Genomic DNA, 15,648 nt, shown 5'->3' with positions numbered 1-15,648 from the left:
TTTGTGATTAAACCTTATCTGACATTCAGAACACACATAAGGCTTTTTTCTCCCGTGTGAGTTTGCTCATGACAAGTGAGACGTAATTTGTGACCAATCTTTGCTTGCATTTCGAGCACTCATAAGGTTTTTCCCCAGAGTGGGATCTCTCATGAAGCATAACTCTGTCTTTCAGATTCAAGCTTTTATGGCAGAAGGATTTTCTTCAGTGTGGAGTTTCTCATGGTGAGATAGCGTTTTTCTCTGCAGCTTTTCTGGCATTCAGAGCACTCAAAAGGTTTTCATCAGTATGGAGTGGATTATGGTTAGTGAGGCTGTGCCTATCAAAAAATAGGAATTTCTGGCATTCACCGCATAGGTAATGTTTTTTCCCTGTGTGCGTCTGCTCATGTAGGTGAGATTGCATTTAAAATGGAGGCTTTTCTGGCACTTGGAGCACTGAAGTATTTTTGATGGTGTGTTTTCTTATGGTGCATGTAACCATCACTACCTCTGAATCTTTTCTGACATTTAGAGCACTGATGTTTTTCCCCCAGTGTGGATTCTCAAATGTACAGTGAGATAAGATTTTTGGCTGAAACATTTTTGGCATTCAGAGCACTGATAAGGTTTTTCCCCAGTGTGCGTTCTTATATGGTGAGTGAGATTGATTTTATCACTGAAACATTTGTGGCATTCAATGCAATAAGGTTTTTCCCCAATGTGGGTTCTTGTATGCCGAGTGAGTATTCTTTTTTCACTGAAACATTTCTGATATTCAGAGCATGGATAAGGTTTTTCCCCAGTGTGGGTCCTTGTATGTGTAGTGAGTATTCTTTTTTCACTGAAACATTTCTGGCATTCAGAGCACTGATAAGGTTTTTTCCCCAGAGTGGAATCTCACATTTCAGTCTGGTCAGTATAGCTCTAAGCTGGCGCTGTATGCGGACGACTTGATTTTATATACGGGTGATCCAGGTACAGCTATTCCTCGGATCGAGGAACTGACAGCAGAGTTTCGGGCATTATCAGGATACAAGGTGAACAGATCCAAGACTGAGGTCATGTGTTGGAACGTAGATCAATGGTATGGCACTGAGAGTCGGGAGTTTAGATATCTGGGAATATATATTGTGAGGGAATTGGATCGAATTCCTAAGTTAAATCTGGACAGAACAACTAGGCAAATGGACCGTTTGTTTAGCAGATAGAAGAACCTCCCATTGTCAATATATGGGAAAGTGAATCTAGTGAAAATGGTCATTCTCCCCAAGCTCGCCTACCTGTTTTCCACAATACCGCTAACATTCCCTAAGAAAGACATAAATAAGATACAGAGCAAAATAGGTTGTTTTCTGTGGGGGGACAAAGGGATGCGCCTGACCTGGAGGAAACTCAGAAGAAGGTTATTAAAAGGTGGGTAAGCTCTCCCCGATATTAGTCTATATGTAGTGGCATTCCAGTTTTAGAGCCTATGCATGCTACTTACTAAGCCAGACGACTCATCCTGGGGCAGATTGCTGGAAGAGATGGTGAGAGCAGAAGGGGGAAGCGATGCCTTTATGTATAAATTTGGATCTCCTAGATTCTTCAAGTGGGTTCGTTTGAAGATACTAAAAACCGCCCTAGATACATGTACAGGGTAAGGGTAAGCAGTGGGATTGGGTACTATTCAGACTCCGCTCCAGTTTGGGATTCACCTGGTACCCCGGACTGCTTGAACGATGCCTTGGCAGTGCCTATAAAAAGGGCTGGGATTACAAAATAGAAAGAGTTAATGGATGAGGAAGGGATATACCCATGAGAGTACTTGAGGGCAAAGGTAGGGACAGATTTATCAAGATTTAAATATCTTCAATTGGTGTCTTGGCATACAGCGGAACGTGAGGAGATAAAAAGTAATGACGAAATAGAAAGGCTAAGTCAATCCTTCACACCTGTTATAAAAGAAATCTCGGTATGGTATCAACATCTACTAAAGGGTGAAGACACTGGGATAGCTTCGGCAGAGGGGGTTTGGAACAATTTCTCCATGGCACCACAGGCAGAGGGCATGCTTGAACCATCCTTGAAGACACTATACAAACATATAAAGCCTGCCTGTCTGAAAAAGAACCATTTTTTCATGGTCAATAGGCTTTACTACACTCCTTATAAAATCAGGAAATTCGCCCCCTCACCGCCACCAAAATGCCCGAGATGTCAGGAATTGCAGGCAGATGACATCCACATGTTTTTCGAATGTTTTTGAAACATTTCTGACATTCAGAGCATGGATAGGGTTTTTCCCCAGTGTGGGTTAGTGTATGTCGAGAAAGACTTCTTTTGTCACTGAAACATTTCTGCAAAAACAACAAGTGATGGACCGAATGTGGATCAATGTCACACATTCCCCCAGTCAAAAGATCTGGGCCCAAATCCATCGTTTTTTTGCACTCCACACCACCCTGGGTTAGACAATGGCGATATGCAAATCAGCTCTGACCCTGTTGCCCCATGGGAACAGTCCAGTCCGAACTACAAAAGCCATGTCTTTCCCAGAACGGAATCAAGCATCCGAGGACGGACCGGTTTCGAGGTAACACCTCTCATCAGCCCGGCTAGCTTGACTCCAAGTGGTGTGGAGTGCCTGGGACCCACGTCTGGGCATCCCCAGCGCACTTAGGGCGGCAATTGCAAAAACAACAAGTGATGGACCGAATGTCGATCAATGTCACACATTCCCCCAGTCAAAAGATCTGGGCCCAAATCCATCGTTTTTTTGCACTCCACACCACCCTGGGTTAGACAATGGCGATATGCAAATCAGCTCTGACCCTGTTGCCCAATGGGAACAGTCCAGTCCGAACTACAAAAGCCATGTCTTTCCCAGAACGGAATCAAGCATCCGAGGACCGGACCGGTTTCGAGGTAACACCTCTCATCAGCCCGGCTAGCTTGACTCCAAGTGGTGTGGAGTGCCTGGGACCCACGTCTGGGCATCCCCAGCGCACTTAGGGCGGCAATTGCAAAAACAACAAGTGATGGACCGAATGTGGATCAATGTCACACATTCCCCCAGTCAAAAGATCTGGGCCCAAATCCATCGTTTTTTTGCACTCCACACCACCCTGGGTTAGACAATGGCGATATGCAAATCAGCTCTGACCCTGTTGCCCCATGGGAACAGTCCAGTCCGAACTACAAAAGCCATGTCCTTCCCAGAACGAATCAAGCATCCGAGGACCGGACCGGTTTCGAGGTAACACCTCTCATCAGCCCGGCTAGCTTGACTCCAAGTGGTGTGGACTGCCTGGGACCCACGTCTGGGCATCCCCAGCGCACTTAGGGCGGCAATTGCAAAAACAACAAGTGATGGACCGAATGTGGATCAATGTCACACATTCCCCCAGTCAAAAGATCTGGGCCCAAATCCATCGTTTCTTTGCACTCCACACCACCCTGGGTTAGACAATGGCGATATGCAAATCAGCTCTGACCCTGTTGCCCCATGGGAACAGTCCAGTCCGAACTACAAAAGCCATGTCTTTACCAGAACGGAATCAAGCATCCGAGGACCGGACCGGTTTCGAGGTAACACCTCTCATCAGCCCGGCTAGCTTGACTCCAAGTGGTGTGGAGTGCCTGGGACCCACGTCTGGGCATCCCCAGCGCACTTAGGGCGGCAATTGCAAAAACAACAAGTGATGGACTGAAAGTGGATCAATGTCACACATTCCCCCAGTCAAAAGATCTGGGCCCAAATCCATCGTTTTTTTGCACTCCACACCACCCTGGGTTAGACAATGGCGATATGCAAATCAGCTCTGACCCTGTTGCCCCATGGGAACAGTCCAGTCCGAACTACAAAAGCCATGTCTTTCCCAGAACGGAATCAAGCATCCGAGGACCGGACCGGTTTTGAGGTAACACCTCTCATCATCCCGGCTAGCTTGACTCCAAGTGGTGTGGAGTGCCTGGGACCCACGTCTGGGCATCCCCAGCGCACTTAGGGCGGCAATTGCAAAAACAACAAGTGATGGACCGAATGTGGATCAATGTCACACATTCCCCCAGTCAAAAGATCTGGGCCCAAATCCATCGTTTTTTTGCACGCCACACCACCCTGGGTTAGACAATGGCGATATGCAAATCAGCTCTGACCCTGTTGCCCCATGGGAACAGTCCAGTCCGAACTACAAAAGCCATGTCTTTCCCAGAACGGAATCAAGCATCCGAGGACCGGACCGGTTTCGAGGTAACACCTCTCATCAGCCCGGCTAGCTTGACTCCAAGTGGTGTGGAGTGCCTGGGACCCACGTCTGGGCATCCCCAGCGCACTTAGGGCGGCAATTGCAAAAACAACAAGTGATGGACCGTGGCATTCAGAGCACTGATAAGGTTTTTCCCCAGTGTGGAATCTCACATGTGCAGTTAGAAGTGATTTACTGTTGAAATGTTTTGGGCATTCAGAGCACTGATAAGGGTTTTCCCTAGTGTGGATTCTTATGTGCTGTGTGAGACTATATTTTAAACCGAAACATTTCTGGCATTCAGAGCACTGATAAGGTTTTTCCCCAGTGTGGAATCTCACATGTGCAGTTAGAAGTGATTTACGGTTGAAATGTTTTAGGCATTCAGAGCACCTCTAAGGTTTTTCCCCAGTGTGGGTTTTTATATGCAGTGTGAGATGTCTTTTTTCAGTGAAACATTTGTGGCATTCAATGCACTGATAAGGTTTTTCCCCAGTGTGGATTCTTATGTGCCGTGTGAGACTGCTTTTTACACTGAAACATTTCTGGCATTCAGAGCACTGATAAGGTTGTCCCACAGAATGGGTCACTGCATGATTAGAAAGACTTTGTTTGTTACAAAACCTTTTCCGGCATTCAGAGCACTGATAAGGTTTTTCCCCAGTGTGGAATCTTACATGTGCAGTTAGAAGTGATTTACTGTTGAAATGTTTTGGGCATTCAGAGCACTGATAAGGGTTTTCCCTAGTGTGGATTCTTATGTGCTGTGTGAGACTATATTTTAAACCGAAACATTTTTGGCATTCAGAGCACTGATAAGGTTTTTCCCCAGTGTGGGTTCTTACGTGCACCGTGAGATTGCGTTTTTCATTGAAACATTTCTGGCATTCAGAGCACTGATAAGGTTGTTCCACAAAATGGGTCACTGCATGATTAGAAAGACTTTGTTTGTTACAAAACCTTTTCTGGCATTCAGAGCACTGATATGGTTTTTCCCCCGTGTGGATTCTTGTATGTTTAGTGAGTCTGATTTTTACACTGAAACATTTCTGGCATTCAGAGCACTGAAAAGGTTTCTCCCCAGTGTGTGTTCTTATATGATGAGTGAGACTGTTTTTGTCAATGAAACATTTCTGGCATTCCGGGCACTGATAAGGTTTCTCTCCAGTGTGGGTTCCTCTATGCAGAGTGAGCTCGGGTTGGGTATTGAAACATTTCTTGCAATCTGTGCACTGATAAGGTTTTTCTCCAGTGTGGGTCCTTATATGTATAATAAGTCCTATTTTTCTAATGAAATATTTCTGACATTCAGAGCACTGGTAAGGTTTTTCCCCAGTGTGGGTTAATACATGTAGAGAAAGACTTTGTTTTTTACAAAACCTTTTCTGGCATTCAGAGCACTGATAAGGTTTTTCCCCAGTGTGGGTCCTTGTGTGTACAGTAAGGTCTCTTTTTTTACTGAAATATTTCTGGCATTCAGAGCACTGGTAAGGTTTTTCCCCAGTGTGGCTTAATACATGTAGAGAAAGACTTTGTTTTTTACAAAACCTTTTCTGGCATTCAGAGCACTGATAAGGTTTTTCCCCAGTGTGGGTCCTTGTATGTACAGTAAGGTCTCTTTTTTCACTGAAATATTTCTGCCATTCAGAGCACTGGTAAGGTTTTTCCACAGAGTGGGTTATTGCATGTCGAGAAAGACTTTGTTTGTTATAAAACCTTTCTTGGCATTCAGAGCACTGATAAGGTTTGTCCCCAGTGTGGGTTATTGCATGTCGAGAAAGACTTGCTTTGTTACCAAACCTTTCCTGGCATTCAGAGCACTGGTAAGGTTTTTCCCCAGTGTGGCTTAATACATGTAGAGAAAGACTTTGTTTTTTACAAAACCTTTTCTGGCATTCAGAGCACTGATAAGGTTTTTCCCCAGTGTGGATTCTTGTATGCACAGTGAGTTTGCCTTTGCAACTGAAACATTTCTGGCATTCAGAGCACTGGTAAGGTTTATCCCCAGTGTGGGTTCTTATATGCTTAATGAGACTGGATTTTTGACTGAAACATTTCTGGCATTCAGAGCACTGGTAAGGTTTATCCCCAGTGTGGGTTCTAATATGCTTAGTGAGATTGTTTTTGTAAATGAAAGATTTCTGGCATTCAGAGCACTGGTAAGGTTTGTCGCCAGAGTGGGTTATTACATGTCGAGAAAGACGTTGTTTGTTATAAAACCTTTCCTGGCATTCAGAGCACTGATAAGGTTTTTCCCCAGTGTGGATTCTTATATGTTCAGTGAGATAAGATTTACTGCTGAAACTTTTTTGGCATTCAGAGCACTGATAAGGGTTTTCCACAGAGTGGGTTAATGCATGTCGATAAAGTTGCGGTTTGAAACTAAACCTTTTCTGGCATTCAGAGCACTGATAAGGTTTTTCCCCAGTGTGGATTCTCATATGCGTAGTGAGATTAGATTTACGGCTGAAACTTTTTTGGCATTCAGAGCACTGAGAGAGGATTTTCCCAGTGTGCATTCTCTCAAATTCAGTGAGATGAGATTTATGGCTGAATCTTTTTTGGCACAGGTAACTTTTTCCCCAACTTGGGTTATTTTGCTTTGATTGAGGCGGGTTTGAACACTGAAATTGTTCTCAAAGCCCGTGTTTTTAAAATATGTATTCCTAGAGTCAATATCTCTACATTTAGTTATCTCTTGCTTATATGCCACGGTAAGAGTGAACCCGATTTTAGAGTCGGGCTTGTTTAGATAATGTTCAGCATTTATCTCTAAAAGATATTGTGTGTAATCTTCTTAACACATGAATTGAGCAAAATATGTCTGGATGCAGCCCTGTAACACCGGTCGAAATGTTTGTAGCAGATAATAGTCTTTTGGTTATAGCCTCTCCGGCAGCAACTTATTTTGTGACTGAAGTTTTTCTCAAATCTATTTGTATAGGTTCTTAGCAATGCAGTGATAAGGTGTTAGTCTGATATTTAATGATTAAACTGAGAAGTACCTTTTTGCACTGGAGTAATGGCAGTAACTGAGAACATTAGAACATGCACAGTAATATTGTGGCTCATCAGTCGCAGAACATCAGTTCCTTTTACCCGTTCTGTGTTTGGTGTAAGGTTAAGGATTGTAGTTCTGAAGACAAGGATTTATTTACATTAGCTAGCGCAACGGTGCTCATTTAATCCATTTTGATATTTAACAGTTTTAAATATCACTCCTGCACAACAGATAAGGTTGAGGCGATTTACATAGAATTACAGAACAGTACACAATAAAAAGGAAACAATCTGAGATGGTCATGAACAACACAATAAAGTGGTGAATTTTTAACGTTTTCGCCAGAGTGAGCAGAGTGGGTAGAGGTGTTATATCCCGAGGCAGATAGTCTCAAACTTGCATAACTGGTTACAACAGTTGTTGAACAAAGGTGATTTTCCAATCTTTTGGTTGTTAGCGTGTCAGCTTCGGAGTCTTCTTTCAGTGTCTTTTCTTTGATGGTTTGCAGAAGAAACCTTTTGTTATATCTTTCTTTTATGCAGTGTGTGCTTCCTCTCTGGAATTACATGATGCTTTAGATCATGCGTGCTTTAGATGAACGTTATTCTGTCATGCTGAGGCAATTTGTCTTTCTGATAATATTTCAGATGAGGACGTTGTGATTGGTCTTTCTGGCACTATTTCCGATGCTGTGTGGACAGATATGCCTTTGCTCTGGGTTAAAGAAATGCAAAATTAGAGACTTCACTTACAGGTATAGTACTTTCCTCAGCTCCCACTTCCTCGCTACACCTAGATTTTGGAAATTGTTTAAACTTAGAATGCTGGATGTCCTTCAGTTTTTCAAAATAATCCTTCTTATAGCACTAACATTCAGTTGGCTGGTGCTAAATCTTGCTTTCTTCGTCCGTAATTTCAATCACCTATAGTATTAAAATTAAATAGTTAATACATGTAAATATCCCCAAAAATAATTTACAAGCCATATCAAAGCAGAATTGCTAAATTTTGAAAGTGTTGAGCTGTTCTTCAGACAGAGCAGAGAGTAGAATGGTAGCCTGAGAGTACTTGGATCTAGGAGTGAGTATTTGTAGAAATTCCAACATTTTATTAAGCTCAGAAAGGATACATGTACCCTATGGACTTGTAACATAGAATCCCAAAAGCAGACATTAAAGTCATATGGACTGGCACCAAAAAGATATTGAAAATAGAATACTATTAATTAATTTTTAATGTAGATTTCTAGGATGGGAATTTCCCCTCCACGGACAACAGGCGTTTCCCCCTGCCCTGAGTTACCACCTACTTGTATTGGTAACCTGACTTTTGAGCTCTGGCCTCTGCCGCACGCAAATCTATTGTGTGTTGCGAGGACTATGCCTAGACCTATCCCTCAACTATGGTCCAGAGTATGAATCAAGGGCAATGAAATTAAGGAGTACTTTCATGTGTTCATTTTATTCCACCTGATTATCAGTCGTTAGGCTTTTCTGCACCTGGATTTAGAGAAACAGGACACCATTTTTTTCCAGACAGAAAAATTAGACTGAAAAGACCCACAAGACTCGGTGCAGCAGAAGCAGCCAAGACCTATGCTGTTTTTTTACTAACTGGGGGAAACACACAATTCTTCCCTCTGTTAGAAATATCTTTCCCCTTCCCTCCCCTGCTTCGCCCATCCCCCCCCCCCAACCAACCACATGCATATATCTACCTCCTGCTTAAAACAAGTGGTAAATAAAAGCAGAAAAACAGTATGAAATAGTGAATGGCATGTGGTTTGAAAGGCAGAAGAATCTGTTCCTCGTGGCAACTCCCCAGTACATTGCGTCAAAACTGTAACTGCACGGTACTGGGATAAATCTACCACAAAACAATTACATAAGATTTTTCTGCCACCCCAGTACTGTGCAACTTCTAACAAGGGACTATAGGAGATCTTGGACCGGTCATGTGACCTGGAGGGTCACACCACGTGTGCCCTCATTTAAGGCAGAGGACTGTCATGGGTTTAACAGCTAGAGCGGTGATGGCAATGCACCCTGTTGTAAGGATCAATAGCCTGATTACATCTTTGCATCATGGTCAGTGGAGTGGCTTTCTACTGACACACCCATGTAATGCTCCATTTCTATACCTGTGCCCAGACTTTGCAATAACATCAAGTGCATGTTTAGGGTGTTGGTGTGCGTAGCATAAATGCAATGTGAGAGTGCGACAGAGTAAACACCATCTCCTGCCTGCCAGTTGTGTATACAAGTGGGACCATCTATCCCTCATTTATACCAGAGTTTAAAGTCCTCCGTTACCAAGGAATAATGTGCTCTACAAAGTACGCAGGTGCCTGCTGTGGCACCAGGGATGGTGTCAGCCTGACAGTTTATCTAAATTGAATGGACATCACCTGTAGGCTGAATTACTTAATGGAAAAGCTGTGCAACTGTCCTGAAGAGCCTAGAAGTCTGCCTAGAAGCCTGCCTGTCTGGTAAGAAAAGAAAGGGAGTTTCACTATCCAGCAGGAGGACAAGGCTGTCCTGGAAAAAGCAAGGTCCGACACATCCTCGTTATCTGTAGGGCGAGCCGGAAAGCCATCCAGCAAGACTAGCTAGTCTGAGGGATGCCAAGACTCTCCCAACAGTTCAAGGCAGAAAATAAAACTCTACGACAACATGATTGTTGAGGCCCAGTAGGATGATTGTGTGCTGCCAACAGGCCCATTCAAGGTTGCATTTGCCAAATTTCTAACACAACAAAGTCTGAATCTACTGACTTCTTGGAGAGCCTGTGTTGGGCTTTTAGCTGCTGAATTTCTGACTACTCTGTGTCAGAGGTCCATGAGGGACTACAACTACTCCAGTGTCAAACACCCTGTCTGAGCTTATGCCTGTGGTCCAGCCGGCCACAATGTGGGCTCAATTGCTGATGGTCAGGCCTCCAGAGGGGGCTGCACTTACAGACAGGCCAGGTGTGACTGCTACCTTGGGACTCCTGATCTTCAGGCAACTGCAAAGAAAAGTGAGTGGGTGCCCTACTGAATGCAGCACTATATCCAGGACAAAAGCGCTCCACAAAACCTACTGGTGGGTCACTGCTCTCGCGAGGCTTCGGAGGTGCCATTCAAATGTCGGGAAACAGGAAAGAGACCCAGACAAGACTGACTCATCCTGTGAAAGGGTGAGACACTTATGACAGAGCATACACGCATTGGGGGTAACTGGAGTGACAGAACTGACCCTATACTATATTCATGATACTCATAAATGCCCCTAGAGCGCAAGAGGGTATCAGAACTGGACGCACCTGTCTGCAGCTCATAGTAGTCTAGCATGCCTGCACTATCTTTTCACCCGGACTGTCCATAAAGATGACTTTAGGGCCGCTACGCACATAGCAGGGGGAATCTCAGACCATTTGCTGGTGGAGGTGCAACTCGATGGTCCGGTTGGTATGAATTAGGAGACTAAAAACGGTTCTGACATTTGCAGGTGGGTCACGCTCTGCAAGGTAACATCTGGGAAGGGGGGGGAGTTGCCTGATGCATTCCCACTGGAGGACCAGCTGCTAACTAATCCCCTGACCGAAAAAGCAATCTCAACCATCTATAGGAAGTTGATCTACAATTCTCTGGATCCCTTGGGCCTATGCTGTTACCACCTTGCATACAATTGTAGAAACAGCACGCATTAGGAAGAATTCAGCCCAAGCAGCTGAATTGATAGCTCTGACTAGAGCTTGTGTATTGGCTAAAGATAAAAGAGTGAATGTGTTCACCGATAGCCAATACGCATTCGGAGTAGTCCATAGTTTTGGCCGCCTCTGGAAGGAAAGAGGATTCTTTACCTCACACGGTACTAAAATACAGCAGGGCCAGCTAGTAAATGACCTCTTAGAATCACTTGCCTTGCCCACTCAGATAGCGATTGTGAAGTGTAGTGCATATAAGAGGATCACTGATGACGTAGGTGAAGGAAATGCTTTCGCGGATCAGATAGCAAAAGATACAGCTAGAGATGTGACAAGTCGTATGTATGTTGCTGGACCTGCCAGACGGGTCAGTCAAGGAGGAATGTGTGAGGACACAATAGAAAGTGTGAAAATGATTCAGGAAGAGGCTACAGAGAAAGAATTAAGTAAGTGGAAAGATGGTATGGGAATGTTAGATGTGACGGGGTGTTGGATAGAATTGTCGGAACATCAGCGTTGGCTGCTACCAGATGCCTATGTACTTCCAGTAGTGACTATGGCGCATGGTCCAGCCCACATCAGTGTGAAAGGAATATGCAAGCTTTTGGCTCCGGTATGGCAGAATGCGGGAATCCCTAAATGTGCAGACAATCTAGTTAAGCATTGCATTGTTTAATGCATAACCCAGGAAGAGGGACACCAACTCCAGCAGGCCATTTTGCTCCCCCAACATATCCTTTTGAGGTGTTGCAGATAGACTACATTCATATGGAGAGATGCAATAACCTAAAGGATGTCCTTGTGGTGGTGTGTGCCTTTTTCTAGATGGATAGAGGCCTACCCCCTAAAGGATAATACTGCTTTGTCTACAGCCAAGGTCCTTCTGAAGGAATACTTCCAGAGGTTTGGTTTACCTCGAATTGTCTGGAGTGACAATAGAAGTAAATTTGTGGGCCAAATCATGCAGAAAGTATGTACAGGTCTTGGTATTAAGCAGAAATTCCATGCGGCAAATGACCCTCAGTCAGCGGGTTTCGTAGAGTGCTATATTAGCACTCTCAAGCTTAAACTTGCAAAGATACAGGCCAGCACGGGTCTTGCCTGGGCCGATGCTTTATCTTTGGCTCTCTTGTCCACCCAAAAAGCTGTTCATTCTCGTGTGGGACTTAGCCAATATGAAATTGTGTTCGGATATCAGGCTAATGTCTGGGGTGTCCCTAGGCACAAAAAGTACTCTGATATAGAGTATCCAATGTTGGTTGATTATTTGCATGACATCACCACTAAATTGCGTGTTCTCCATCAGCAGGTACAAGACGCTTTTGCCTCAGGCCTCTTCCGATCCCGGGCACACCATCCAACCTGGGGACTGGGTGTGTCTGAAGAAAAAAGAATCTGGAGCCCCGCTAGGGACCGCCAAGACACGTACAGCCGTGAAGGTTGTTGAGAAAAAGAACTGAACTGGATTCATGGTGTGCACTGCAAAAAGGTACCCTTGCCTTTGCCTTTTGACCAGTGGGTCCGCGAAGGTATAGGTGATTTTGAAGGAGAAAGGGTCCCCCGGTTTGTACCTTTTGGCGATGCACACCTAGAATGAACTCGGACTGAGAAGGAAGACGATGATGTTTTGCAAGAATCTGTACCATCGCATCTCAAAATAGATACAACTGATCCAGAGACACTTTTTCAGGACCAGACTGTGCCGAACAAAAACAAATACAATCTAAGGCCTAGAAAGACAAGTGACATTTGAAAACTTTTCCTTTTTCTGAACTTACATTTCAAATTTTGAATAGCATATATATTTTTTTCTCTCCTTTCCTGTGTGATACTGGAATCATCCAATTTAAGTTGCAGGGTCATGGTAGGAGACTTGGTTTGTGACCTGAGTAGTGGCAATAGGCCTGCAGGACCAGCAGTGTCATAGGACGGCTAATAACCACAACTAAGTGAGATAGGAAGATTGCCACGAGCAATACTTTAGAGGATGAATTCTGGTGAATCGGAAAATGATAAAAGAGCAGAAATGAAAAAGAAATATTGTAAATTATTGTTTAGTAGATGTGGCGTAGTATTATGTGTTTTGATTTTTCTATGTGTTTTATTAGCTTGTGTGGGTTGGGTTACTCACACTTTGCAGCCAATACCTGTACCTACACCCACCTCTCACCCTATATCTTTTCACACTACTGTCTCCCCGCACCAGCTACATACCCTCTATGAACATGAACAGACCAGGAGAACGGAATACTTTAACAATTCATTCATACAGTTGTTGCATCAGCATCAACTGGTCACTAACACCACCGATTGTTGGGTCTGTGGGCTCATGCCTCACAGCACGGATAAGGGGATGCTATTTTTAGTCTTGCCGTTTTCTTATGAAGGATCCTCCTGGGCGTTTCTGGCCATTTTTTCCAACGCATATGAGCACCAACCTCGATACCCTGTTAATACTGATGTTTGGTTACGATCCCTTGATGAAGGGAATAGTAGCCATGACAAAGAATACTGGTGAAGGTGGGAAGATCCCACCTGACGAGAAGCAAGCATATGATGGTTGGAACTTGACCCGATACAAAAACAGCCTTACAGATAGGGCTGGACGAAAAAGATCTCCACCCGTTTGGACTCTACCCCGTCGAGGCCATTACTGTTTGCAAGGGAATGGTCAGAATGTCAAAGCCCAATTAGGAAAGAGCACTTGTAACCATACTTATACTTTTTCATCTCAGACTTCTCCTCTGTTAATACCAGCTCAAGGTACATATTTTGTCTGTCATGATAGAGCCTACACATGGTTGCCGATCAATTTTTCGGGATCGTGTTATGTGGCTTTCCACCCTCCTCCAACATCTACAGCCCCACACGGCAGGACAAGAGGGAGGGGACTTTATCAAAGGACTCCTCCCATTTTGGGGCCCTAGGGCCAATAGGAGAGACATCAGACACCTTATTCGCGCTGTCGAGGCTACAGTAAACAATACGGTGGGGGCATTGAGTAACCTCACCGCTGAGCTTCAGGCGGACTTTCTCGTAACTTTACAGAACAGAATGGTGTTGGATGTTATTCTTGCAGATAGAGGCGGAGTATGCAAATTATTGGGCCTAGCTGTTGTATTTACATACCAGACAATGCCCCGTACAGTATACCAAGCCACTTTGTGAATAGGTCTGCTTTTCTCTGGAGACCTTGGTCTTGATCGAAGGCAGGCAGTCCTCCCAAGGTTCTGGAGGTCGCTGGGCTGCAAGACGAGTTGACGTTTGGTTCAGGATCATCCAGAGATGCAGACAGGCCAGTAGGGCTGGGACCATGTCCGGCTTTCGAGTTGGGTACTCGACAGAATCCGCGCTGCTTCTTGCCACTGAATCCATCAGGCAATTTGTGGATGCAGGTCAAACGATGGCCTTGATCCTGTTGGATCTAAGTGCCGCCTTTGACACTGTAGCCCATCACACATTGGTAGTGTCTGAGGAAGGGTGGGGTATCTGGCAATGCCCTGAATTGCCTACAATCTTTTCTGTCGGGTCACTGCTTCCAGGTGAGACCGGGCAAACACTACTCCAGGGTCATCATGCTGAACCAAGGAGTGCTGCAGGGCTCGACCCTGAGCCAGACCCCGTTTAATCTCTATGTAGCTCCCGTAGCGGAGACTGCTGAGGGGTTCGGGATCAGGGTCGTATCCTATGCCGATTAATCGCACCTGGTGGTCTCCCTGACAGAGGCACAGGAGTTGGCTGCCTCCAACTTCATGGCATGCATGCAAGAATTGGCTGCATGGATAGCTAAGAACTGCCTGAAGTTGAATTGCAACAAGACAGAGGTGCTTGTGGTGGGTAAGGCCCCGACTGTGTTGTCATCGGCATGGTGGCCCCAGGACTTGGTGGGTCACCTACGCCCTGTGTGCAGGCAAATAACTTGGGAGTTTGGTTAGATCCCAGTCTTTCCTAAGACTATCAAACAAGACGAGTGGCAGGCGCCTGTTTTGGGATCCTGAAGGTCCAGCGTTAAACCTTGGACCTACTCCCTGTGGCGTCTAGGAAGACTCTGGTTCATGCCCTGGTGATGTCGCGCCTGGACTATGGTAATGTCCTTTATCTAGGCGCAACAACCAAGTGTATGCTCCGTCTGCAGGGAGTGCAGAATGTGGCAGCCCGCCTTATTTTGAGGCGTCCGAGAAGGGCATCGGCTAGGGCAGCCTTGGCTGCGTTACACTGACTCCCAATTAAAGAAAGAGTCACTTTCAAGGCACTTTGTGTCTGTCATCGGATCCTGCAGGGAAGGGCCCCTCCGTCGCGGTCGGATCTCCTGACCCCCCTATGTCCCCACACGTCAGCTGAGGTCAGGTGGGGTAGGATTGGTGTGCGTACCTGCCATTAAGAAAGCCAGTAGTGTACTGCAAGTGTCAATGGAACAAGCTAAGAAAAAACGGTGCAAAAAACCACAATAAGTGTAAATAATGCACAAGTAGTGTACGGCCTGTGCCAATGGAACAAGCTAAGAAAAAACGGTGCAAAAAACCAAAATAAGTGTAAATAATGCACAAGTAGTGTACTGCCATTGTCAATGGAACAAGCTAAGAAAAAATGGTGCAGAAAACCACAATAAGTGTAAATAATGCACGAGTAGTGTACTGCCAGTGTCAATGGAACAAGCTAAGAAAAAACGGTGCAAAAAACCACAATAAGTGTAAATAATGCACGAGTAGTGTACTGCCAGTGTCAATGGAACAAGCTAAGAAAAACGGT

At 44.9% G+C, this 15,648-nt stretch overlaps 1 protein-coding gene across 1 annotated transcript; it reads right to left on the bottom strand.

The window, feature by feature from the left end:
- Positions 1 to 510: 510 nt before the first annotated feature.
- On the bottom strand, positions 511 to 6,918 carry LOC147738064 (uncharacterized). Its single transcript, XM_086952112.1, has 3 exons — positions 6,096 to 6,918; positions 4,639 to 6,011; positions 511 to 800 (listed from the first exon to the last, which is right to left on the bottom strand). Exons 1-3 carry the CDS (start codon positions 6,728 to 6,730, stop codon positions 511 to 513), a joined length of 2,298 nt encoding a protein of 765 aa, XP_086808238.1. The 5' UTR covers positions 6,731 to 6,918.
- Between the last annotated feature and the right edge of the window lie 8,730 nt (positions 6,919 to 15,648).

Source organism: Lissotriton vulgaris, chromosome 1_1, assembly GCF_964263255.1.
Source record: "Lissotriton vulgaris chromosome 1_1, aLisVul1.2, whole genome shotgun sequence".
In the NCBI taxonomy this organism is placed as follows: Eukaryota; Metazoa; Chordata; class Amphibia; order Caudata; family Salamandridae; genus Lissotriton; species Lissotriton vulgaris.
The sequence above is the reverse complement of the archived record's forward strand: the minus strand, read 5'-3'. Positions and strand labels throughout refer to the sequence as shown.

Bases quoted from the DNA above. Each gene is read 5' to 3' on its own strand.
- LOC147738064 (XM_086952112.1), bottom strand. From the start codon at position 6,730: ATGCACACTGGGAAAATCCTCTCTCAGTGCTCTGAATGCCAAAAAAGT. The intron at 6,012-6,095 runs GTTTTGTAAAAA...ATGCCAGGAAAG, and splicing joins TGCTCTGAATGCCAGAAAAG to GTTTGGTAACAAAGCAAGTC. The intron at 801-4,638 runs ATATAAAAACCC...TACTCACTACAC, and splicing joins AAAAAGACATCTCACACTGC to ATACAAGGACCCACACTGGG.